Genomic DNA, 27,781 nt, shown 5'->3' with positions numbered 1-27,781 from the left:
AAGAAAAATCATTTTATCCATACCATGCAGTACTTTCTCACCCAAAGGGTAAATAATTCACTTATCAATTGAGTTTTTGTGTTGGGACTTATCAGAAACAAACATAATTAAGAACATTAATAGCAACCTGACAAGAATTATTTTTTATCCTCAACAGGCTGCAGTAAGAGATTGGCCACATTCAGAACTCAACTAACAAAAATACATACTAACATAAACATAATTTTGTGAATGTGTGTGCGTGTATGAATGAGACGCAGAGAGAGGGGGGGGGGGGGATGGAGAGGGAAATGGAATAAAATAGTTGAAATTTCAGATGTAAGCTTCCAAAAGAAAGAAATGAATACAATCTTCACATCTTTCTTCAGCAGGGCACCATTCTACATGTTAGAGATTTTTCCACTCTAATCAGCCAAATATGAGGTTCAACCAAATAGATAATTTCCCAGCATTCCCTAATCCGGCTGTTTGCACAACCAGACAGGAATATGAATAATAAGAAGTCTGATGAAGAATCTGAAACTAGAACCAAAAGAATGAAACAGAGAATTTCATTTAAAGAAGAGAACAAATTATAACCTGGGATTCTATAGAAGTTGTTGCACTTGATATCCACATGACTAATACCTTAAGGAAAATATTAGATTTCACAATGCAGAAGTATTGCAGTCTAACATACAGGATAGCCTTACGCAAAAAAGCACAAGGGCAAAGGCCAAGCAATACGGTACATCTGATCAGGCCTTAAATTTTGGATGAAAAGGAGCCAGCAGGAAACTCCGCACTATCCCACAAACATTCTTAAACATATATCTGCACTGAGATGGGCCATCACTTCTTAAAATCAAAAGCCACAAATCATTCATCCTCCATACCACATAAAAACAGAAAAACAAAGGGTCAGGTTTTCATACACTAAACAATAATGACATTAGGGATGCACTGCAGTACCTCATATTCTAACCCAGTCTCTATTTGGACGCCATGTATTCCCTCTTGCTCTCAATCCCAATCCTCTTCCTCGTATCAAAATCAACCTTGTCAAGGTCAGAAGCAGTTCCTAGATAGCCATAAAAGATCCTTTTCTTCTCCCCTGTCTTCTCATCCACCTGCACAAGGTTGGGATTTTTCTCATCATCCTTGCCGAAATTCGACTGTACACAGGCCCAACCCTTGCGCCCATGATTTTCCTTCTCAAAATACTCTGCCAGCCGTGCTGCCTCCTTTAGGCCAGACATGTCATTGGAAAATTTAACCAGGGTAATACCCAGATGACCATCTCTCCCATACACGGACTTTGCCTTGCCTACCCCAAATCCAAGATCTGAAAGCCACAAACGAAAGAGACAAGAAGACGTATTAAAAACAGCTTGTGCCCAAATTGAGTGCATAATGATTCCCAAAGAGTCCATAATGGGTCAAAGTTAATTTAACTCAATAGACTCAAAAGTGGTTAACATTTCACAAAAATGGCTCCTAAAAAAAACGTGAAGGGCAACTTCTCGAGTCAATAATGAACAATTTCTGTATCCTGTATTAAAGGTTCTGTGGTACCCCAAAAAACCAGCACAATCAGGTGCCAATTCTGAATGATGATTCATCTAGTGGATCACACAACACACTTGACATACTGTTGTACAGTGTTTCTTACATATTAAATCCCCCAACCAAAGCACATAATAATAATAATAATAATGGTGATGGTGATGGTGATGATGGAGGTAATGATATATACAGCCTGATTATGACATGAAGAATGAGAGCACCATATGCCTGCTACGGTGGGAAAGGCATCTACAGAATTGGATCTCTCCATCCAAAGTAGAAAGCAACCAGATACCCATCCATTTCTTGCACTTAATACAAACTAAATGCCCGAAGTAATTGTCAAATTCCTTGGAGCAAACAAACGTCAAATAATTATCAAAAAATTAACACACACCCCCATGTTGTACCTGAGATCATATGAAGGATAGAACATTAAAAGGCCACAATAAGATAGATGTATCTAAAGCATGTCATAATAGTAGGAACCAACAAGCAAGAGCCAGGATCAGAAGCAAACTATATGTCAGAACAAGCAACACCTAAAAACCAACACAACAAAAAATTACAAGCTTAAAATTGCAATGCAGCTACCTGAATGACAAAACAAGCAGCTAATTATAATTGTTCCATGATATTCTCAAAATACCATCATGATGCAGGACCGATGTCCTTACACAACGAATAAAACCTAAAAATCACCTACAATCATATATTGATATTATAGGCCTAGTATGCTTGATAATAATGAAAATAAAATAGGGAAACACAATAAAATTAAAGTACTACTTTCCCAGTAGCTAGAAAACAACACAAAAATAGAAAACAAATATTACAGTGATATCTTAAAATTACGTAATTAAATCCAAATGCAAATCTTGTTCATATGTCCTCTTGACATTCTCCATCATTCTCCATCAATTGGGAAAAAAGTGGCCTTCAATTTGAAACAATTGAAAGATGAACAGTAGAAGAATCAAGCAAGCTTTTATATGAACAATATAATCTTCATGCTTCAAAAACAAAGAGGCATGCAACTTGGCCAAGTTAGTGAAGCCAAAATAAAGAATTACACATATTTCCACATGCAATCTCACTTATGTCTTCAATCTTGAACTCTGAACTACATCTTCTCAAATTCTCTTGCGAAATTCTTTGGGCTTGGGGTCAATTTTGGCACCTCTAACTTTCTCATGTGTTGTTCTTAATTCAACTAACTCCACCTGTGATGCACTTAAATGTCCTAATTTTTTCACACACAGTCAGTCTCAAGCCCGAGTAAAGGAGGAGGATTGCGTTAGGTAGCTGACAGCCAGCGTAAAATTTGTTAGATCACGATGATATGATCCTTACCAAATATTTTCTGGGGCGTCCCCTACGAGCAACGCGTTGCACTTGCACCACCCAAGTGTAGCGAAAAGTGGGTGAGGGTGAGTTAAGTCATTGCCCCGAAGCGACGTGCCGCGTGGGCGCCCGGGTACAGTGTTAAATATGCAAGGGTTCTTGCATCATTCTGGGCGTGGGCAAGTAAAGACGTTAGTTCATAAAACTAAGATTAGATTAGCAACTTGGAATAAGAACACCTACGGGTAAAAGCATGGAAATTGTGGATATAATGATCAGAAGAAGAATTAATATAATTTGCCTTCAAGAAACTAAGTGGGTGGAGGAGAAAGCTAGAGAAATTGATAAATCAGGATTTAAACTTCGGTACACTGGAAAAGAAATGCATAAGAATGGAGTGGGAATTATTATAGACAAAAACTTAAAGGGTAGTATTGTTGATGTAAATAGAGTAGGGGATAGAATGATAAAAATCAAGATGTATTAGGACAAGAGATAATAAATATCATTAGTGCTTATGCTCCTCAAGTCGGCTTAGCAAAAAATCTTAAAAGGACAATTTTGGGAAGATAATGATAGTATTATACAAGGCATACCAAAGACTGAGAAAATATTTATAGGCGATCTGAATGGAAACGTTGGAAGGGATAATAAAAATTATGAGAGGAGACATAGAGGATATGGATATGGAGACAAAAATGAGTTTTGAGGAGATGATCTTAGACTTCGCTATGTCATATGATTTTAGCATAATGAATACTTGCTTTAAGAAGAGAGAAGAACACTTAATAACCTTTAAAAGTGGACAAAATAGAAGTCAAATAGGTTTTCTTTTAACTAGGAGGGTAGATCGTTTATCATGCAAGGATTGTAAAGTTATTCCAGGTAAAAGCCTAACCACACAACATAGAGAAAATAAACTAGTATAAGTGAACTAGGTGGTGGAACCTAAAAGGAGAAAATATAATAAAATTTAAAGATTAAATGATCAAAGATGGGGATTCGACTATAGAGGATGGGATAGATACAAAAATACCCTTTGGAATAGATTAGCTAGTTCTATTAAAAAAAAAATAGCAAAAGAGATTTTAGGTGAATCAAGGGAAAGATTCTCAAATAGCAAAGAAAGTTGGTGGTGGGATAAAGACGTACAAAAAACCATAAAGACAAAGAATTTGGTATAAAACGTGACAAAAATGTAGAAATGGGGATAACTTTGAAAAGTATAAGGAGACAAGAAAAGATGCAAAAAAGGTCGTTAGTGAAACTAAATACAGATCATTTAATAGTTTGTATGATAGATTAGATACAAAAGAAAGGGAAAGAGATATATTTAAACTTGCTAAAGCTAGAGAAAGGAAGAGTAAGGACTTAGGAAATGTAAAATGAATAAAAAGTGAGGATGATATTGTCTTGGTTAAATACGAAGACATTAAAGAAAGATAGCAAAGTTACTTTAGTAAGTTGTTTAATGAAAACCAAATAGAAGGCTTAAACATAGAATTGTCAAATGAGGAAAAGACTAAAAATATGAGATTTATTCACAAAATTGGAGTTAATGAAGTTAAGTTTGCACTAAAAAAGATGAAAAATGGTAAAGCTATGGGACCAGATAACATCCCAATTGAAGTTTGGAAATGCTTACGTGATAACGGAATTATATGGTTAACTAATTTATTTAATACAATTATAAAACTAAGAAAATATCAGATGAATGGAGGAAAAACATTTTAATACCTATATACAAAAATAAAGGAGATATTCATATTCAAAATTGTAACAACTATCGTGGAATTAAACTTATGAGTCATACAATGAAACTATGAGAAAGGGTAGTTGAACAAAAACTAAGGTTAGAAACGAAGGTCTTAGAAAATCAATTTGGTTTTATGCCTGAGAAATCTACCATAGAAGCTATATATCTTTTAAGAAGATTAATGAAAAAGTTTAGGGAAAAGAAGAGGGACTTGCATATGATATTTATTGACCTTGAGAAAACATATAAGAGAAGTTCTATGGTAGGTTTTAGAAAAAATAGGGTGTATGTAGTAGGTATACTGATGTCATTAAGGATATGTACGATGGAGTAATGACTAGTGTAAGGATTATAGATGGAGACACTAGAGAGTTTCCAATCACCATAGGTGTACACCAAGGATCTGCTTTGAGTCCTTACCTTTCTGCTTTAGTAATGGACCAATTGACTAAGAGTATTCAAAAGGAGGTTCCATGGTGTATGTTATTTGCAAGTAATATTGTATTAATTGATGAAACTAGGGATGGAGTAGAGGCCGAATTAAAATTATGGAGAGAAGCTTTGGAATTAGGATAAGTAGAAATAAGACAGAATATATGAAATGTAATTTTGGTAATGATAGGAGGAATATTGGAGACAAAGTTAAACTTGATGATGAAAAATAAATAGCACTTGTAGATTTCAAAACCTTAGATTTATTATGCAAGCTGAAAGAGAAATTGAAGATGATGTAATGCATAGAGTTAAAGCAAGTTGGGTAAAATGGAGAAGTGTTTCAAGTGTGCCCTGTGATTGTAGAACACCCTTAAAATTGGAAGGAAAGTTTTATAGGACAGCTATAAGACTAACTATGCTATATGGATCAGAATGTTGGGCGACGAAGAAACATAATATCCAAGAAGTAAAAGTTGCCAAGATGAGAATGCTTAGATGGATGAGTTGTATAACATTGAAAGATAAATTAAGAAATGAACATATTCACGTTAAGTTAGGTAAAGCTCCTATAGAAGATAAGATAAGGGAGGGACGACTAAGGTAGTATGGACACTTGCAACGTAGGCCGCATAGTGTACCAATGAGAAAGAGTGAGTTAGTTGTTATGAGGGGCAATAGAAGGGGTAAGGGTAGACCTAAAATAACTTGGGAAGAGATAGTAAGGATTTAATATCCCTGAATCTGTCAAAAGAAATGGTCCATGATCGCATAAATTGGCGAAAAATGATTCATATAGCCAACCCCACCTAGTGAGACTTAAGGCTTGGTTTTGTTGTTGTTCTTAATTCAACTGGTTGCAGCTCTGGTTAAAATTGGCTTGCTTACATCTTCATGTAGTATCATCAATAGATCGATCACTTTAACCCAATTTCAAGATCAGTCTCAAAATGATAGGATAAAGGGCCTGATGGGCCATAATCCCAAATATATTTAGTCTATTTGTAGGCTTATGTGGATTTGGGGGGGTTATCTGTAGTTTCATGCACCTTTTTAGGGGTTTGCGTCTTATAAGTTTGGCTCCCATAAATCCTGTACAAAGCCATGTAAGAATTTGTTTTTCTAAATTTGAATTGAGTAGTGAACACTGCATCTCCTTCCTCCTCTACTCTTCTTCCATCTTCCCATCTCCTCTCTTCTATTTCTCTTCCAATTCCTCTCTTGGCTGTAATTCTCATGGCCGTTCTGCGTCATTTGCCCGACACCTCTTCACTGTTCTGCATCACATCTCTACCCCCCTATCCTCTCCTCTCCTTCCCCAACAATATTTTTTCATTCATTCCTTCAATGCTCTAGTAGGAAAACTCTTACAATCATATATTTATAGGCCTATGATGCTTGCTTGCTAATCAAGAAAACACAATAAGGAAAGCTAACAAAATTAAAACACTACTTTCCTAATAGCTAGATTCCTAAAATCTACTAATTTGGAACTACTAAAAATGCTACTAGCAAAAATCACAAATATGGGAAATACATATTACAGCATTATCTTAAATTTGAGAAATACACCCAAATGCCTTAATGTCAGCTCATATATGACCTCTTGACATTCTCTGTAACGACCCGGCCCTTTACACGGACGCAGGTGTCACTCACATACATCAAATACCTATACCTGTTCAAGATATGGAAACAATCCGCCCTAAACAGGGACATACGGGTGTAAATAATACATAATCATAATGTAAATGTCGCGGGAAAACATAAACATCCATTGGGATTACTACTAGCCTTATACCAGAGTTCACTAATACATCCATAATTTACATACATTCGGACTTCGAGTAATCGTCATATTACAACCCTCCAAAAAGGACTTTTATCAAGTTTAGTACAAAATTTAGATGCTTACGTAAGCTAACCAAAATAACCACCCCAGTCCCTTTATCTACTAGGACCGACGCACGGACGGACCTGAAAACAAAGGTTGTAAGATAGGGTGAGACACCTCTCAGTAAGGAAGGAGTTACAACAGTGTGACTGCATACATGCATATTTTCATTCAACATCTGGAATATAAATCAAATATTTTCAATACAGTAATGCATAAGGTATATCATCATTCATATTACAAAATTCCCACATCTATCTTTCGACCATTTAATGATTTATCAGATGACCAACAGCAAAATATCCCTATAACCAGTTTTACCCCGTGGCTAGGGTTGTGCACTGGTACTCGTCCAATGCCCTGTTCGTGCAGACACTGCCGAGTACCTACATACGATCCGACTGCCTCCATTGGCCCAATATCAGCCAATGATTTCACCCTGCTAGCCGACCATCTTGGTACCCACATCGTTTAGTACGTGTGGTTGCACGTGTACATCTAGCTACGATATCGTGCCGTATCATATAACAGTGGTTTCATTTCACCCTGCAAAGAAAGTATTTTTCAACCCTCCCGGGACTCTCAAGCTATGGTTCTATGTATCATAAATTCAATTTATACAAATATGATTTTATCTCCCATAATCTATATCAATAGTATAGAAATAATTCCAGCGGGTTCAAACCGGCGTCTTTCCACCTAGTTTACCCCTGATGCGGCTCGGTGTATCACCAGCCTCTGTTTATCACATTGTCAGTATAACAAATTGGAATTTCATTCCCATATTCTATATCAGTAGTATAGAAAATACATTCATTTCCATTTCAACATAGATCACACAAGTTTAATACAAAAACCCGCTAAATGATAGAAATTCAATATACATAGTAATAAATAAAGGAATCGAGTCTCTCCTACTATAGTATAAACACAAATAAAGATGTTTGTAAAATTTGGAGATCATACGTCGAAATCCTCGTTTTTACCAAAAACCGTAAAATCGTCAAACCGACATTTCTACTTGGTAGAAATTCACAAATAAGTAGTCAAATCATAGATAATAGCATAAACTAACTTTTTAGCGGTTTAGTTTTCCAAAAATGCTGTTGTAATCAAATTCCCCTTACCTTATATTCGAAATGAAACTTCGTACGAAAACGGTCCAAAACGACAACCCGAGATCCCGAAAACCTAAAACCACAGAACATAACCTTACTATGTTTTCTACTGCTATCCAATTATCCAATCAAAATTAGGATCAGATTCCTACTTCGATTCTTGGGAAAACCCAAAACTCTCCGAAACGACGATCCGATCCACTAAAAGTGTAGAGTTTCCTCTTCTGATCCACGCAGTACCCTCCATTTTTGGAAACGGATGACGAACGGCGAAGGATCTTAAAGAGAGAGAGAGAGAGAGAGAGAGAGAGAGAGAATGAGAGAATGAGAGAGGATAAGAGAATTTATAGAATAAATCCTTACTTAGCCCTTAAGTAATCTAAATAAATATTTCCTCCAAGATATTTATATATAAATATCTAAAAATATCTCTTTTCAAAATATCTTCTCCAAAATATCTTTTTTTTTTCTTTTTTTTTTTCTTTTTCGTGGTCGGGTTACTACATTCTCCATATACCCAAGTTAGAGAAAGCTCAGCCTCAAATTCGAATCATTTGAAGGATAAAGAATCAAGCAAGCTTGTGTGTGGACATAATCCACATGATTAAAAAATAAATAAGAATGCAAGTGAGGAAAATCTTGGGTGACAAATATAGTGGGAATAATAAATTCCACAATACGCAACACTGCTCATGTCTCCAACCTTAAACTCATAAATTTCTCCTCCTCGGATATCTTACTTTGAAATTTTCATCTTCTCAGATTCTCTCGAGAATTCTTAAGTCTTTGGTATTAATGGCACCTCTTATTTGCTTGTCTACTAATTCAATGACCACAGCTCACCACACTCACTACCTAAACCTCACCACAAGCCTCTCCCCTTTTTCTCCAACAATAATCTCTCTTCTTTCAATCTTTCCATACTCTACTAGGGGTATAAAAATGAGCTATAACAACATTTAATTGGTTTCTTAGTTCGGTGATCGCCCAAGTAGCCTCTCACAGTCAATCAGATTCCACGTGTTCTCTCCAGTGGATGGATCTTGATTGACCAATGCTCACCATTTTTTGGACTGATCAGATAAGTGCCACTGGGCTGCTCTAGAAGAACAAGTCTGCAGGTGTCTGCAGGTCTTAGGTTTCTGGTTTATTCTATCTAGCAGCTTCTCTTCTGCTAGACAGGTTCAAGACTGTCTGGTTCAAGGCAGGACCAGCAATTCAAGAATGGACCACATAATGGCGCAGGTCAAGAACAGGGGGGAGGGGGGGTGTGGAACTCCCCTATTTCTAACAGCCATAATCGATTAGAATCCCAACTCACCTACAAAGCAGAGTGTTGAGGGCCTCACCAATGGTAGATGACAGCTCAGGCAGTGAGTCTCAATGATGGTTTTGGCAAAGGCAGGTGGTGTTTGATAGGGCACTAAACTCAAGCATCAGAAATTTGCAGCCTTTTGTCAAGGATGGAGCAGCATGTTGTGGTGACACTTAATTGATTGCTATGACAGTAGAATGGTACTCTGATGGCAATGAGAGGTTGAGACTATGCGGCAATGAGGGGTGGAGACTGGAGACTTGCTTCAAACTGGCTAGGATATGCTCAATCTAGGGTCACGCATCTCTTACAATCCTTAATAACTCAAATTCAATTCATAATATTAACTCAGAGAAAAATTCTTACATGATATTTATAGACCTGCCATTCTTGGTAATAAAGAAAATAAAATACTGAAACCTAATAAAACTATAATACTAGTTTCCTAATTGCTAAATTCCTAAAATCTACTAATTTGGGACCTACAAAAAATACTACTAGAAAACATCACAAAAAATAGGAACAAAAATATCACAGCAATTTCTTAAAATCGAGTAATCAACTCCAAATGCCTCAATCTTGCTTAAATGTGAATTCTTGGCACTCTCCGTTACATCACAAACAAGACATTTTAACAGCAAAGAGAACACAATGGGCTTACTCACCCAAAACTATAAACAATAAATACCACATATAGACACCCAAACACTAATCAAAAAGTAATAGATATTGTCAATGCAAGCATTGAAAACATATTTCTATTTTACAAATTTTAGCCAGTGGTACTACATTCAGCCGTGACTAACAGGGCAGGGTGCCATTATCCCACATCGAGTATGTACTAAGGAGTTGTTGGCCACATATGGATGGTGCAAATTTCAACCTTGTGAGGTGTGCCACTCTCACAACAGTCAGACATCAAATGGGGGAGTCTGTCACAAGGAGATCTTGGTCATATAAGGATTGAGTAGGTTTCAACCTTGTGAGGTGCCACAATAATGAGGTACAATGGGCCAAAGAGAACAAGTACCTCATTGGAGTTGGGTTAAAACAGTTACGCAAAGCATGTGTTGGTCTCATGGTATGTATTGATGGATGATTATTAGTCTCGGCTTAAGTTGTTCTCTTCCTTTTTCTTGTCAGTACATATTTCATAAATCTTACGAAATATTCTATAATCTTCAAAATGGGTCATCAAAAATCCACCTTTGTATGAATTATAAAAAGGGTGCCCCTGGGCCAGGAGGCTCCCTGCTTTAGATGAATTATAGTAACTAAAGAACATTTAAGTTACACTGACCATAAATGCCAGAAGCCGCACGTTGCAGATCAAAAAATTCCAGCAGCACATTTCATCCTAAACTATGTTTGCTGTGAACACCATTACAACACCCCAAATTGATTTCAAATGGTCCTCAACCAACAAACATCAATAACCACAGGATCTACCCAGGCATCAGCAAATAGCCACAATCTCAATCTTCAAAAGGCAAATACATCACTGCTCACAAGCCTCCAAACCTTGTTGAATTTAGCTTCATAAACTAAGTTATAGATCAAGTCCTCTTAATCCATTTCATTCACTAACTCTTGTTCCCCACAATCACCAAAACTCAATTGCTGCAGTGGCAGAGTCATCAACATCAAAAGAATCAACAACTCTCAGCAAAATAAAATAAAATAATAAAAATACAGCCATGATTTGGGAGCAAAAAAATGTACTTTTCAGTTGAAACATCAGTGAAACTTTTATGTTGTGACAATTGATAGTCAATTAATGAAGGGGAGAGCTTTGACAATATCAACAACACCAAAAGTTAGGTGACATATCTGTTTAGTTCTCCTAAATGAACTAGTAAATTCCCCACCCACCCCCCCCCCCCCCAAAAAAAAGGAAAAAAAAGAAAAAAAAAAAATAGAAGACATTTTATAAGACCAAAATCAAACCTCATTTTTGAAATATGTAACACCAATTCAGAATTCACACTCAATGATAAAGAAATTATGTCAATGACAGAAATCATAAAATGCTGCCATCAATTCTCATAAAAAAACATTAGGTCAAGCCTATTTTTTTAATGATTCTAAGCATTACAAAACCAGATGGGGGCAACTAATGAATATTACCAAAACAAAAGACAAATTTAATCCATTCATTTGGAATGCAAGAACTTTCAGCAAGAAAAAACCAAGCACATACAATCCATAGGTACAGAGCAAAATGACCTAGAATGCATAACGTTTTGGATAGGAATTGGAATGGATCACAGCAAAGTATATGCTAAATTGCGATAGGGGTATGTGGATGCAAAGCTGAATATGTGATCTGACACATATATTTAATATAGAATGTTCAGGTGTTTCTAAATTTAAAAGAAATTTTCTTCTTTCAGGTGGATAATAATGAACAAAAAAGAAATTGTAATGCAGTGATGCTCTACTTTTACTATTAAAAATGTCATAAAAAAATCGAATTAGAACATTGCATCATTAGATATAATGTTCTAGAATGAAAATGTACCATATATCACAATGTTAGCACCAATTCACACTGCTAGAATTTAAGTGTTTGCTGGTAGCTTTGCTGCAAACTCACTGCAAATTTCATACCCCTCAAAAGCAAAAGATTTCCTAGACATCCTTTCTTCTAACAGAATGAAGGTAGAATATAATTAGAACTTAAGCCTAGTTCTATGTGCATTAAAAGGCTGCAAGCTACCTTCTAATTATCCTCAATGGCTCAACCCACATGTGCAACTGCAAAGATATGGCAGAAAATAAATTAGCTTCACCCAGAGATTGGAACCTACTCAACAAAAGTTGTTAGGTTGCATATTCGTATCAAATTTTTCCTCAAGATCAACCAAAGGTCCAATAAGGAAGCCAACAAAGCCTTTGGGTAACATATTGCTAACAAATCATCCACAAAATCAATCAAAGAGTGAAATCCTGATCCAACCACATCATCCCAAACTCCCCCCCCCCCCCCCAAACCCAAAAAAAATAACAAAGACAAGAGGATCTGGGAGCAGGGCACAGGGGAAGTAGGGTGCCCCTGAAAAATTATAAGCTTAATTAAGCCAGATTGAGAAAATGGTTAGCATACTCTGAGGTAATAGGCAAAGTGTGTCGTGCTAAAGGCCAAAGGGTCACAACAGCAAACAGAACTTGTTTTGGGTTCTTATTAAGAGGGAACCAAGAGAGGAGCAATAGGCCAATAGGGATGAAATAGGAAGGGAGAGGCCTACGGCCCTACAGGACCAACTGAAAGCAGGATCAGGGCACAAACATAAATATTTTTAAATTTCACAATAAAACTATTCCTCAACTTGAATCAATCATCATGATGAGGCTATCATAACTCATAATCCTAAATAAATGCTTCAACTAAATAAAAATCATTAACCAGAATCTAGTAGAACTGTTGCATCAATGCAGAACTCGAGAAATTCCCATAGAATGGGTGATAAGAGTGTCAGCTTAGGGTAAGCATAGAATATTCATGAACAAAAGACCAACCCTATGTTTAAAGGATAATCTGAGAATAAGTAGTAGCATCAAAGATGATAAAGGTACCAGTGCATTATACCTCTAAGTTTATTATCCATTGCTTTGTTTCCCAAACCTTCCATGCGCCCTTCTTTACCCTTTCCGGTAATTGTATTATGTATTATCACCACGGGTGGCCACATGATCAAATCATCCTGGTTTTCTGCTGCTTCATCAGCAGATAAAAATTGATAGGCCTTTGTGTTATCAGGAGGCTTTGAGTAATTCCACCCCATAAGGACACACAGAGCTTTATGCAAACCCAAGTGATCAACACGCATGTCAGCATTATCATAGTTGTAGGTATGCATAATAAGGCCATGCATATCTGGAAAATCTTTAGACCTGAAATATTGCAATATCAAGAAGCATTGAACAATAATAGTTCAGCTTAAATCTACAAGAATGAAGTAAAAGGACAATAAAAAGAACATATTCACCACTTAAGATTCACAGGATAAATGAGCACCAAATCAAGTATTGTAAATGGAAGCCAACAGAAAACATTCACCAGCTTAACTATAATTTTACAGCATAAATAAAAGCACCAAATCAAGTACTCTAGATGGCAGCCAAAGAAATGGCAGAATCTCTTCAAGATATACAGCAGGCACCGACTACAGACACATATCAATATCATTTTACAGCGAAAAATACCAATTATGTTGGAAATATCAATTTGAAGAAAACCACCATTTTCACAGCAAAGAATCTTTAATAGATACAGTCCAATGGGGGCATATGCTTTCAAATGATATGGGTAACAGAAATGTAATCATTTTATACCCATAGTACCACCAAATGCACTCCAATCAAAGCACAAACAAGATTTGAAAACCATTTCACCAGAAATCCAAGCGCACGCACGTGCGTGTGCATGCATGCGCACATGAAAGAGGGAGAGAGAGAGAGAGAGAGAGAGAGAGCAGATATATCCGAAACATGTTTCCATGAGTTTTAATGCATTTTAGAGGTAAGCAAGTTCCCTGAAAATTTCCAAGTTGTTCCACAATGTTTCCCCAAAGTTTCCCAAGAGCTGCCAAATGCATACACACTAAATTTTGCAAGTTTCCTCCCAACTTCATAAATAAGTACTAGGGTAACAGTTCCCCAATAAAAAAACTGACTGCTATAACCTTAACAAGACAGTATAAGAGTATTGGGGCAAAAGTAAATGATAACGCAAGATCTTTCATAATTGAGCACAATACCAAGGAGAAAAGGGATTAGTGTGAAGCACAGCTGCCTAAGGAGGACAGCAAGGAATTGGCTAAATAGAACTTCTGGAATAGGATAATAGTTTATTTCAGCTGGTTCAGAGAGTTACAGGACTGTTTAGCTGCTGACTTAGCAGTTAGTAAAAATAAATAAAACTCCTAGGAGCTATGGTTGGAGGCATATGTACTAGATAATAGGTAAAAATAGATTCCTAATAGGACAGCTATAGAAAATTTTTTATTCGAAACAAGTGAAGTATATAATAAGAGAAAATAATCCTATAAAAATTTTGGCCCAGCCAAGACGGGGTTCATTACCTTCAAAATATTGTTAATGATGGCTAGATGAGAAAAATTACATGGAGTATGTCCTTCCAGGCTCCCAGGCATCTTAAAAATGAGAATGAAGTAGAATCCAATATAGAGAAGACCCCTCTTAGAAAGAACTGCAAGGGGGAATTCACCCCACGAGAGAAGCTCAAGGGTAGTGATTTGTAAAGTTAAGAAAGTTTCAAAAGAGAAGAACCCTTTATTTATTTCCACTACAGCAGGTATAATGACTCAATCACTTCCATGATTCTGACAAATTTAACACCAGATAAAAGTGCATAAAAGTTAAATGATGCCTCAAGCACAATTATGGAACCTCAATGTCAGCCCCACATGCTTTTGACTATTCTGCGTCAGAATCTGGCCTTAGAATTGAAACGTTTAGTCCCTGTCATCAACTCTAGTATATTTTGACAACATATCAATCATTCAAACTAATAGATAATGCTGAATAAGATACGTAAAGACAACATGAACAGAGAAATTAAACCAGGCAATGTCCACAAGCTTTATAGAATGGCTATAAGAACAGCTATGCTATATGGATATATTGGGCAACTAAAAAATATCTAAGAAGTAAAATTTGCCAAAATGAGAATGCTAAAGTAGATGAGCAGATAATACTGAGAGATAATTAATAAATGAATACACTCATGGTTAGGCATAACTGTAGAAAATAAAGAGGGGCAATTAAGATGGTTTTGACACCTGCAACATAGGACAAATAATGGGTGGAGGGAAGAAAGCAAGTTGATGTTAGTGGAAGTAGAAGGGGTAGGATAGACCTCGAATAACTTAGAAAGAGACAGTAAGGATTTCACAGCCCTCAAATTGTTCAAGGATATTGCCCACGATCATGTAAATTGGCAGAAAGGATTATGTAGCCAACTTAAGGCTTGGTTGTGGTTATGGTTGTTGTAGCAGTAGCATCCAAAATTTCTGTTATTTGATTGGCAAAGGAACATCCAAAGCTTCTATTTGTCAAGTATCAACAATCTGTCTTCATAGTGTTCATGCAAATCTTCAACCAGAAAACAGGCAAGGGCAACAAAACAGTAGGATTTTCTTAATCAACTGGTGCCCAATGTGGCAGGAGGCCAGTGACAGTGTAACCACCTGCTGCTGCACTGTTGATAACTACAGAGTTGTCAAGCTCACCATGAACTGCTTTGAGCTTATGCTGGTTATGACACAGATAGTTGGGGAGATAAAGTCATCCAGTGGCAGCAAGGGTAGGAGGAAAAAGGGTAGATATTATGCTTCCCATTGTTTAATTTAATAGGTTCGGAGGGAGAGGAATATAAGAGATTTCCAAGGAATTGAACTCCCAGTTTCCAAACTAAAGGGTTACATTACAATTGATTCTTTTGCAAGATAGGTGGCCTTTGACCTCTATTCGGGCAATTGGATAGGTTTTTGGGTTTCCCTATAAATGCTTAAATAAACATCATATATGCATGGCTGCACCCCCTGTTTTTCATTGCCTTCTAGTATATTTTGCCTATAAAATAAGGTTCTTAACATGTTCTGAAGCGGCAGAACCACTGCAGGTAAATCACAAGAAACTAGAGTTAATTTACCATGACAGCTCACAATGGCGTAAGATACTGGCAATGTCAAGTATTAGTGCCCAGTACTGACCATCAGCTGCCAGAACCTAAAGAACACACTCCCAAAAACCACACATGTAACCATATGTAGTGTCAAACAGCAACTTATTGTTCCTATCAAACGACTTTCAGCATGAGGAGGAAACCTCCTCTGTCTGCTATCAAGACCCACCTGCTACCCTATCTCAGAAAACAAGAAAAGGGGAATCGGAGGTTACATGGATTAACAGAATAATAAAAACAGCTGCATGAAAAATCAACCAAACAGCTGGATCAAAAGGGTGTATGCAAGTGTAGAAGCATATTTAGTTAGAAGCTAAACCCACAAAATTACTTCAACTGCATTTTGCTTAAATGCAAATTCAACAAACAGGAATAAAAATGCCAATTTATTCAGTATGGAATGCTTTAGGCCTTCTGATTCAAATCAAAATCCATGCAAAGTACCAGGAAATGATGACCAGGATACCATACATGATGCCGTAGCATCAGTAAGGGTACTACAGCCCAGAGGGAATATAAGGATAGGAGAGAGAGAGAGAGAGGGGAGGAGGAGAAGGGCGAAGATACAACGTGGGGGGAACTCTTGAAATTCTAAAAACTGACTCCCACATGGCTTTCATACCCTATTTATAAAAAAGCATAAATTACAAGGAAGTTACAAGTAAACTCCTAAGATTCATGAAATTACGAATAAACACTTAAAAGATATATCTATTGCAAACAAACCCCAAATACACAAAAGCCTACTACAAATTAAACTAAAAACATAATAACTAATTAACTAAACACATTTGTACTGGATACAGGCTAAATAAACTGTTAGTTACAATGCTGATACATCAAGTATAAACAATAATAATAATATTCATGCTGTCGAGTTGCCCAATAATCTATGTCATGAAATGGTTAAGAGTTCCCAGGTGGAGCAAGAGCTGCAATCAAATGGACAGCCAGTATAAGGAAAGTTTTGGCAATGGGTTGCGCCCAGAGGTGGTGGGGAATGTTGGGAAAAGCTAGGATGGAAAAGAATCAAAAGATAGTAAAAAGGCAGTGGATTTGAAGGTGTGTGAGCTTCAATCTGCATAGAAGAAAGATATGAAAAATCCTGCTTCTTAACAAGTGTATGAACTCAAATATTTGAAGTCTAACTTAGATACGGAGGAAATCATTTTCAGAAATTCTGAGGGGACAAAATTGGGGGTGGGGGGTGATATTTCAGAAAATACAGCAAGTGAGATAGTGATTTTGCATGTGTCAATGGTCTATTGTTGAATGAGATTTGAGAAAATTTGGATATTTTTCCAACTCTTCCAATGCTCTTGGGGATATTTCTTATCTGCCCCCTTCGCCACTTGAAGGTTTGGAGGTGTTCGTATCTTTGAGGAGGGCATTTGAGCGTAGACTTGGCTGTGGCTAATCAATCTAGGGATGGGTTATATTACCTACCCTGATGAAAAAGATTAGCGCACAAGACGTTGATGCTAAAAAAATTATGGGGGATATGGGAATGCAGCTTGCTGATCCCAGAGGAAATGAAGTTAATTTGAATGGGGCTAAATGAAAATCCACTAAAGGTCAGCTAAAACCAACAAGATTCAGAGCTCTATCAATATGTAAGGAAGAGCTTAAATAAAGGTTCCTCTAAATTACGGATTTTTATTTTTATTTTTCCTTTTCTTTTTTTGGTTTTTCTCATGTTTTATTTTTTTTTTCCTACAGTAAGGATCTTCTGTCCTCTCCTAGATTGTAATTCTCTCTTTTCCCTCTCTTAATAAATTTCTTTCATGGAAAAAAACAAAGATTAACTGAATATATTTCGATTTAGGACCCAACAGTCCATTGACCCTGTTCTTTGAAATTGGTCTCCAAATTGGGTTAAAAGTGATCCATCCAATAATCCAATTCCCATCCTAGATCACAACATTATCAAACAAGGATAACTGCCAGGGGCAAAAACAGATGAGCCTATTCAGAATCATTATGACCATATATGGTCAGCAAAGCACAACTCATATTCATTTCAAGGACATCATGCCAAACAAAGCATAATATCCCAAATGCTACATTCCAACCAGCAAAACAATTTAACAATCACCAACAACCTGATATTTTAAGAAAATCCAGGCAGCCTCATCATTGAGGCATAATAAACAAATGGGAAAAAATCAACAATTTAGTACTTCATTGCTTTTGGAACTTTGTCAAAGTAATGATTTCACAAATGGAGCACCACACTGATGAGCCAAAGTTCAGAATTAAAATAAGAGACACCAACCTCTACCGTAGATGGTAACACTAATTTTTTGGGGAAGAAAAAAAAAACAAAAACAGGTAAGCTGAAACCCTATTGAAGATATGGTACCAGATGAAGTGAGATAGGGGAATAAGATTTGTGTGGTCAAAATATTTCTTATAAAATTGCAGCAACAAACAATGAATATTAAATATTAACACAATTCAAATCAACACACCTACCAGCCGCAAGCCTGCAAACCCAGCATTGACATTCAACTGATATTAAATTTTTCTGAAACTACCAAAATTTTGGCCAATTTTTCAGATTTGGGAAGGGGTTGAACGGAAATTACACTCAGATTTCTTTCTTGCAGCATTCGGCCCAAAACTTCAAAAATTATCAGGACTTTTGGCAGAATTTCAGGAATTCTGACCGAATTTTTTTTTTTTTAATTAAAAAATAATGTCAAAAACAGGCACATTTAGTGGTCTTTCTTCAAACCCACAAACCTGAAATGGAGCTCCTTTCTCTTTTCAGGAATTTCAAAAATAATTACAGCGCCACTGCCTTGTATATGACAGGAAACAGCGAGGAAAAAATACAGGGGAGAAATAGAAAGAGAAAAAGAAGGGAGAACAAGTCAAGAAGAAAGAAACAGCAGAATGCAACAGGAAGTACGACAGAGAGAGAGAAAGAGGTGAAGGGAGGAAGGAGAAGGAAGAAGAAGAAAGGAGGAGGAGGAAGAAGAGAAGAAACTGTTCTGGAATTCAAAAAATGTTAATGAACATACAACACAATCACAGTTCTTATACATCCAATACTAAAACTAGAAGAAATAATTACAAAATAACCAAAAAATACTTAAATTACACAAAATAACCCTAAGTTAACTTATAAAAGAACCAGAATTTTTCCAAACTAAAATAAACTTATGAATTTTTGGACTTTGTCTTGGCCCTTCAAACTCATTTGCCCACTTACTAGTTGCTTATGAGAGTGCTTACTTTCTTCGGAAAGCCATATGCTTGAACCCATTAAACACATTCCAAAATGAGCTGAAGTTTTTTGAAGAAACCGCATGATTAAGAAAATATCATAATACAAGATTAGATAATAAATTGAATAAGAAGTTGCTTAGGTCATAAATAAATATCATGTTAAATATTATCTTAAATCTACAGCATGATTAGCTAGCTGTGCTGTTTTGATTTATTTGGTTTTTCTTCATCTTTTCTAAGGAGGATTTCTCATGCTCCTTTTTGTACTTCCCCTTTTTCTTCAAGATTTTTTTTAATAAAAAATAAGTTATTTTAGATAAATGATTGATAAACATTGTAATGATTAATGTTCTTTCACTTTGCTTTATTAGCAGTACACGATTTATCAACCCCAAATACAATAAAATTGTCATATTATTTGAATTTATTTTGTTCTGAATTATACACGATCATCTATTTCTTACATTTCCCAGAGTTTCATTCACAATTCCAGAATATACTATAAGTTTCCAGTGTTTCTTTAAATTGAAAATTGATATTTCATTGAAATCAAATGTTTATAAATTGGAGTATTGGACCATCAAATTTTCCATCTTAACAAAAAATCCTTGCCCGAAGCCAACATGCAGCATTGATGAGGTGTTGGACTTCTAATCAATATCACAGGAAGTTGAAATTGTAGAAGGCAATTGAATAATCTGCGTAATTTATAATGATCATCACACCTCCCACATAAAAACAAAGGGGGTGTATTAGGATATGGATGCAAAACAAGCATCTAATGGTAAAACCTAGTATCAAACAACCAACGACTTGATTGCTACTGAATAGCAACCTACGAAACTCTTAACAGTGACAAAAACACTAACTAAACAATTGACCCAAAAGCATTTTATCCCTTCGTAATTGACCCCAACTAAACAATTAAAACACCAAGGGACCGTAAGGTATCATTGTCAAAAATTAGAGGAACAAAAACCGGACACAAAAACCAAAAAACAAAAACTAGAAACAAAAACTAAAAACTAGAAACCAACAACTTGTTTGGTTAACATTTATAAAACTACTATAAATTAAAAACTTAATTAAAAAGCTCATTTTTATCTTTAAATCAAATAATATTATAAAAATATGATTAAAATAATAAATTACAAAATAATACACATTACAAATTACTAGAATTAAAATAAAATTTATTATAATTATTTTACTTAATTGTTCTACTTTCAAAATTTACTATACAATAAAAATTTTATTGGACATGAAAATTGAAAAATAGTAAAAGTATTTTGCAATTGGCTTTATTATCTCTTTTTGAAATTTATGTACATTTTTAATTTAATTATATTTAACTTCATATGATTATTTAATTTTGATTTTGATTTACAAGTGTATAAAATGAATAATTTAATCCAAAAGAGCTATTTCTGGATATTAAAATTTCTGACAAAACAACTGAAAACCATAAAATATGACTTTCAATTTTTTGGCAAACAGCTGAAAACTGGCAACAAAAACAGAAAACTGACAACATACCAAACCCACTCTTATAATCTATTTCTTCACAGTGGAGAAACAGAAACAGAAACCGAAAACAGCCCTAAATCGTTGAGCAGAAATTGAGTTCAAATTTACACGGGACAAACATTCATGCCAACCCAGAAAAAGGTACAGAAGTAAAGGAGCAAGAAAGAATGTTTTCTCAAGAGAATGGAGGGTCTCTGTGGTCAGAACAAGTCCACGAACAATATTTCCAGATTAGCCAGAAAATGCCTATAAGTACAACTAAAGGGTCTGGAGTCCAGTCTATATAGTAGTTCCAAAAAAAAAATGCCCTAGCATGGCTAGAACCCTAAACTGATTCTGGTCCTAAAGAAGTACCAGCAACGTGTGTAAATTTCTTTCCAGCATAGCAAAAGGCAAACCAAGGTGCATAGGGCACTTCTATTCTAGACACAATGCACTCGGAACGACCTCATAGAGATGAGGAGCACATTTATTGAAGCGTAAATGACATATATAAGGTACTCACTTTGTTTTGCAAACTTATTAGCACATATGTTGAATTCAAAAAACTAAGAGAAGGAAGAAAAGAGGAGGAAAAGACAAGTCTGACCTAAAAATGAAAGAAGAAGAAGACGAAACAGAAGACGAGCAAACCGGAGAAAGGAGTGGAGAAAGAAAGTGAAGCACTGAGGCAGGACTCCCAAAAATAATAAACAAATAAACAGAGGTAAACCATGTTGAGAAAGATGAGGAGCAAAGCTTTGGGACTGCAAAACAGAGGGGGAAATTCATAACTCAGAAATGACAGAGAAAGGCACTGAGGCAAGAAACGATGAGCATTCAACCAGGTTCTCGAGGAAGAAGAAGAAGAAGAAACGAAAAATGGAGGGAAAAAAGAGAGTTCAACCAGGTCATGAAAGAGGAAGAGAAGAGGAAAAGAAGGGATGCAAATAAATAAATGCAAGGAGGCAAGAAAAAATGCTTAAGTTTAATTGGTTGTTAAAGAAAAGAAAAGTTAAAAAAACCAGATCGCGAGGCAGCATAAAAAATTAAAAAAAAAAAAAAATTTTAAATGTCAGCCAAAATTATTTATGAGGTGTGCCTCATGGCCCTCACCTCAAGGCGCATCCCCTGCTGTGCCTCTCAAAGTTCATCTCACCTCAGGTATAGCAATTGTACCTTGCGCTTTAACAAATAAGACACAACCTTCTATAGTTGTATCTAACAAATCATGCCTTCTAAAATCCCAAACTACAATTACATAAAAAATTAATAATAATGATAATAATAATTGAGCTATTATGCAACAATAGCTAGCAGAGAAACACCCACCATGAAATAAGCTGGCCAGCGCTCAAATAACTTCTCACTGGAAAACATAGAAGGTTTGGTTCTCCTCACAAAAAGTGACAAAGCAACACAATGATTACACAAACTTAAACACGCCCATTAATCAAAGTCACAGCAAATAACACTTGAAAGCTGCCTTGGCTCTTTTGAGGATTGTTTGTCCTCCTTTATCTTGTAGTTTCTATTTTTCTCTATTAAATATATTTCTTTTGTTACCAAAAAAAAAAACAAATGCTTGAAACCTGCCACAACAGCATGCATGCATGACCTTGTTCATATACTTTCTTGCATAAACAGATGCATATATCATGGAAAAAAGGCAAATATTCCAAATGCCTCTTACAATCACAAAATGAACAAATGCACATTTACAGCTACGTGTAACAAACTGAACCAGATGCAGCATACACATTAGCTTGCCCAGCCCAAGACAATATACATATAACTACAGCAGAACATTGCACCCACTTCTACACAAAATGAATGAGTTAACGTGCCACGTTGAGAAAATAGCTGCAAAAAAAGTACGAGTTCAGCCCATAACTGAAGCCAACACACTTAGCAGTATCACTAAAATAGCTTGCACGCAAAAGAAGACAGTAGCTCAAGCAATAAGGTTGTACGCAAAGGCAGCATCCAACTACATATTTAAACTATCATGTCAGCCCAAGCAGAGCTCCAGAACCAACACTTTTTTTGAAAAAACAACTCTTGAACCAACACTGTTGTCAACAAACTCACAGATTCTGGCACCATCAATCAGTAAGTCATAAATCACATGGTAAACTAATACCTTGAAAGAAATACTCGGGGCAAGCTACCTTCCCTATTCCTGCCATCTACTGCATCAATTTTTAAAATCTAAAATACATAAAAGTATATGAAAACCTAAAACTTTATATTAAGCTTCAATAACATGTAAAATATTTCCTTCATCAAAACACATGTATATGTGTTCTTCTCTCAATTAGAGCTGTTCAAGGATTCATGGGAACCAATCTGAACAGATTGGGCAATGGTAGGATGGTAACAATGACACATACAATACAATTACATTTATTCAACAAAAGTTATGCATTAGGTAAATAGATTTTGAAGGCAAGTTTAGAGGGTGCAAACTCCCAGTAGGCTAAAGGATACAGTAGCAGATTATAATCAACTAATCAATCCCTGAAACCAAATGAGGAGTATTCCTATCACAAACAACAACCACACATGCAACCCAAAACAGTGTAGGAAGATTTTTCCCCAATCAGCAAAGGAAAACTTAACAAGCACGATCTGATGTAGAGGGAAGGAAATTCAGTCCTTGAATCAGGTAGATACTTGGCATATCCAAGAGCAGTCATTTTCTACGTGACTTGCATTTATTGTCACATGAACTCTATGACATTCTGGCATTGAAAAATAATTGAATGTTTGACATGCTATGATTTACAGAAATTTTTTATGCTAAGCCCATAAAAAGGTCCATAGAGAAAAGTAGATGTTGAACTGTTGAAAATATAGGTAAAAGCTCATTAGCTCTACACTAACAAACAAAATGAAAGCACCACTTCCATTACACTACACATCATCACAGCCCAACAATTCAAGCACTGTTCAATTTAGTCCACCTCAGGACACATGCCTGCAACAGCAACAACACTCTTGACAAATCCTATGTGATCCATCAACAGTTGCTCCGAAGCCTACCCTGAGGTGCAACCAGATACAAATAGGAAATGGTAAAGAATAAACTTAGGACTAACAACAATAACCGGTTTAATTCAGAAAAGCCCACGACACTCGTACCAAAATCATCGCAGAAAACTGAAAGCCTGAAACACATTCATTGCCTAAAAGACACCAATCCTATATCATCAAAGATAAATTACCAACTTTCACGATTATCACCTCACATTCAGAGTGTAGCACATGCAATCACTACTAGTCAAAACTAAAATACACGAACCCAAGAATCTTCTTAGTTTCATGAAGATATAACCAGATAAGCACAACGTGCAGACACAAACCATGGTTAAATCATCCACACAAGTCATATTGTCTAGCCAGCCTAACAAAGATTTACAGACTTGTTTTCGGTCCAGATTTTTCGGCTTATAGAAATTTATGTATCTGAAATTTTCGGGAAGCAAACCAAAACAAGGGATAATTCTTTTCAGAAAATGATAAAAATTAAACTCCACAGAAACCTGAACAGCTATTCAGAAAATCTAGTTCCATTTAATGGCATTTGATGGAACTAGATCAGATCCATATCAGACTAAGCTACAACAACAACAACAACAACAAAACCAAGCCTTAGTCCCACTAAGTGGGGTCGGCTATATGAATCCTTTTCCGCCAATTTATGCGATCATGGACCATTTCTTTTGATAGATCAAAGTTTTACTCACTATCTCCTCCCAAGTTATAGGACCCCTATACTTCAAGAATACCCATCTGACAGCTAAAATTTCATATATTCTGTTTTATTTCTACTTATCTTAAAGGTCTCTTATCTACATACACCTGCTTTTGAATACTTTTAGTCATTGGTCAAAGAATGACAGTCTCCTTACTCCACACCCATATTGCAAGTCCCTCTTTTCATACATCAAACTAACTAGCTCAATCATTCAGCAGCACAACAGTGCGATCTCAGTGATAAACAAAAATGAAACAACATATTCAAGAATTCACCGGGCCAACAGCTAACAGATGGGCCATTGGAGATGCATTTCCTTCATCACCAGCTTAAACAAGATTAAAGTGACAATGAACGCCTTTTTCTTCTACTAAAAATGAAAGTGTAAGTATATAGCACCATGAGGTTGTCCCCCTCCAAATAAAGATACACTCAGTATCAAACAGCATCATCAGCTAACAAGATCAAAGTTTATTAGAAAGGTAAAATATTGAGTAACTCTTCCCAAATCAATTGATGTCAGTACCCAGCATCCATAAGAGACTTACAACAATTCTACTCTAGGTCTCATTGTGTGCATCAGCTCTATGAATCCCTAATCCAACTTCGATCCATATTTTTCTTCATTTATCCCTTCCCAGTGCCTTTTTTTTTTATAATCAAAATTTTTCATCAAAGAAGAGATTAAAAAAAAAAAAACTTAGCAAAACAAGACATCCACTGGCAGTCAACAGAAGGCAATCACAGAAGCGCTGCTCTCAAATCCCTTCAGATGTCACACAATGAAATTCCCCAGAAAATGCCCAAAGAATGTGCCCAAAGAGAGGCAAGAAAAAATAACTATATCCCATAACAACTGGAAAAATGTAGTTTTGGCATTGAAAATCTTTGCATTTCTCAGAGTCTACAAAATCCAAAAAAATAACACACACTGCACATTTTGTGATACTCCCTTCCCAATGCCTTATCATCAAACAAATTACTCTTACCAGTGCATTATATATTGCCTACATCGCAAGTGCCTGAACCATCCTAAAACACTCAATTCTCTTATCTAAACTATACACTGAAGTACACCTCACATGTAAGGAAAATAAATGGTTAGGCTTCATGATGGGTGAAATTATATATAAGTGTGGAACAATGAAACCGAATAATGAAATTCATCCATCTTCATCATCAAGGCCCCAAAAAACGTCATAGTTCACCGCAAAGTTACCTAGGATGCAGAATGAACGGGATCACAATATGTCACATGATCTAAACTGTGAAGTTAGGAGGTACTTATAAATACTAACGGTCAAATTTAACTCAAAAAGGCATGCCACCTTGACAAAAGGTTAGAAATAGTTTAAACATTTAACCACCCTAGTAAAAGCAAACTTCTCATAAACAAGACACAGATCTCAATATATCTACATATCTAACCAACATTCCCCTTCTTTATCCACCCATGAAATGATTGAATGAAAGCAGTCCATCACAAGTTCACAAACTTCGGCGCTTCCCCCACAGAACTCATAGACAAAGGAAACATCTTCAAATGGATAACAGAAATTCCATCTCCCCCAAGCACACAGGAACCTTTATTTGGATATAAGCAACACTACAAAGAAAATGGTCATAAACATGTACCCAACCACATGCCAACCAGAGGAAGAGAAGCAAATTACTTCCTCACTGGATTTTTCTTAAAATACTTCCGTAATCTACTCAAAAAAATTTTAAAACTAACGATAAACAAGGCTGAACAAACTGTGTCACAAAGAAACCTATATTACCCCAAGATAGAGGACGTTCAGATTTGAGAATTAAACGACACCGACACTGAAACAGACACCGCACTCACACTGCAAGCTGAAGGTTGCAACAGAATTTCCAACAAAAAACAACCAAGACAAATTTAGACGAGAAAAATGAATGAATCAAACACGTCTAGCCGAACTTTATCAAACCTGCCACAAACAACGCATTGAGGTCGCCCTTGATTCCCATTCTCCAGGTATGTCTTCCGCTGAGATGCATTCTCATTAATCATCTTCACAAAATGAAGATAGGCCTTCTTCAAGGCAACTGGGTCAACATCATAATGTTTGTTACCCGCACTATCGAAACTTCCTCCCATCCTCATAAACTTGGACGACCTCAATTCATCACCGCGGCCAGGGTCCATCAAATCCCTCCGATAGGGACTACTCGTCCCCGCCAATAAGTCAACCCTGCCACCAACACCCGGCGGGAACCCATTAGGGATCGCACCCGCGTTCCCATGCAGCAATAGCTGCTGCCTTTGTCTCGCAAACTCATCTTTCCCGCTATCTTTTTCTTCTCTCCGAGCCCTCTCCTCCTCATCATCCCCGAATTTCCTCTTCAGAGAGCCTTCCACAGGCCCTCGCCCGTCCAGACCGAGCGAATTCCAGTAATCCTGGTGCCTGCCACGCCCAAACTGATCTTCTCGATCGCGAAACACTTCCCGGCCAAAAGGCACACCACCCGGTTGGAACCGCTTATCGAAACCTAGGCCACCCGGTTCAGGGCCGTGACCGCCCTGGCCTAAAGGTAGAAACCTAGCAGCCGGGTCCAGCGGCCGCGCCGGCGGTGCGTAATCCTGGTAATCCGGCGGAAGCGCAAAGTAACTCCTCACACTACCATCGGCGAGGACGATTGTCCGCCGATCAAGCATGTGGAATCCGTAGGTGGGAGTGGGCGGGGGCGGCGGGCCAAGGGCGGCCACGTCCGGCAATGGGGCTCCGGCTGCCGGGGGAATCAGACCAGGACCGGCAAGTGGCTTCGGGATCGGATCAGCAGGCGTCTTGGGGTGGCCAGGGCTAGGGGTGGGGGCGGATGGTGGGGTCGAATTTTCTTTAGGGTTGGAAGAGGGTTTGGAAGGTTTGGGGTCGCCAGAAGCGCCAGGCTTTTGATCAGCGGGAGGGTTATTGCCGGATTCCCAACGGGACTTACGGTGAGAAGATGAGGAAGAAGATGGCTGCTTGTGGGATGAGCCCTTGGGGTTACCTCCGGCCATCCTCTCGTGAACTAGGGCTCTGGAAACAAGGGTGTGCTGCAGAAAATATAACAGAGGATGGTGAGAATGACAAATTTATAAGGTGGATTTTTTTGGGAAATGACATGGTCAGTTATAATGAACGGGAAAAAGAACGAAAGCAA

At 36.9% G+C, this 27,781-nt stretch overlaps 1 protein-coding gene across 2 annotated transcripts; it reads right to left on the bottom strand.

The window, feature by feature from the left end:
- Positions 1-570: 570 nt before the first annotated feature.
- LOC131151016 (uncharacterized) lies at positions 571-27,781 on the bottom strand. 2 transcript variants are annotated; one of them, XM_058102171.1, is made up of 3 exons: positions 26,569-27,781; positions 12,994-13,298; positions 571-1,324 (listed from the first exon to the last, which is right to left on the bottom strand). In XM_058102171.1, the coding sequence occupies exons 1-3, from the start codon at positions 27,636-27,638 to the stop codon at positions 972-974; spliced, it is 1,728 nt and encodes a 575-aa protein (XP_057958154.1). In that variant the 5' UTR covers positions 27,639-27,781; the 3' UTR covers positions 571-971. The 2 variants fall into 2 exon arrangements, with proteins under 2 accessions (XP_057958154.1, XP_057958155.1); XM_058102172.1 differs by lacking the exon at positions 571-1,324 and adding an exon at positions 6,830-7,054.

Source organism: Malania oleifera, chromosome 3 (genome assembly GCF_029873635.1).
Source record: "Malania oleifera isolate guangnan ecotype guangnan chromosome 3, ASM2987363v1, whole genome shotgun sequence".
Lineage (NCBI taxonomy): Eukaryota > Viridiplantae > Streptophyta > Magnoliopsida > Santalales > Ximeniaceae > Malania > Malania oleifera.
The sequence above is the reverse complement of the archived record's forward strand: the minus strand, read 5'-3'. Positions and strand labels throughout refer to the sequence as shown.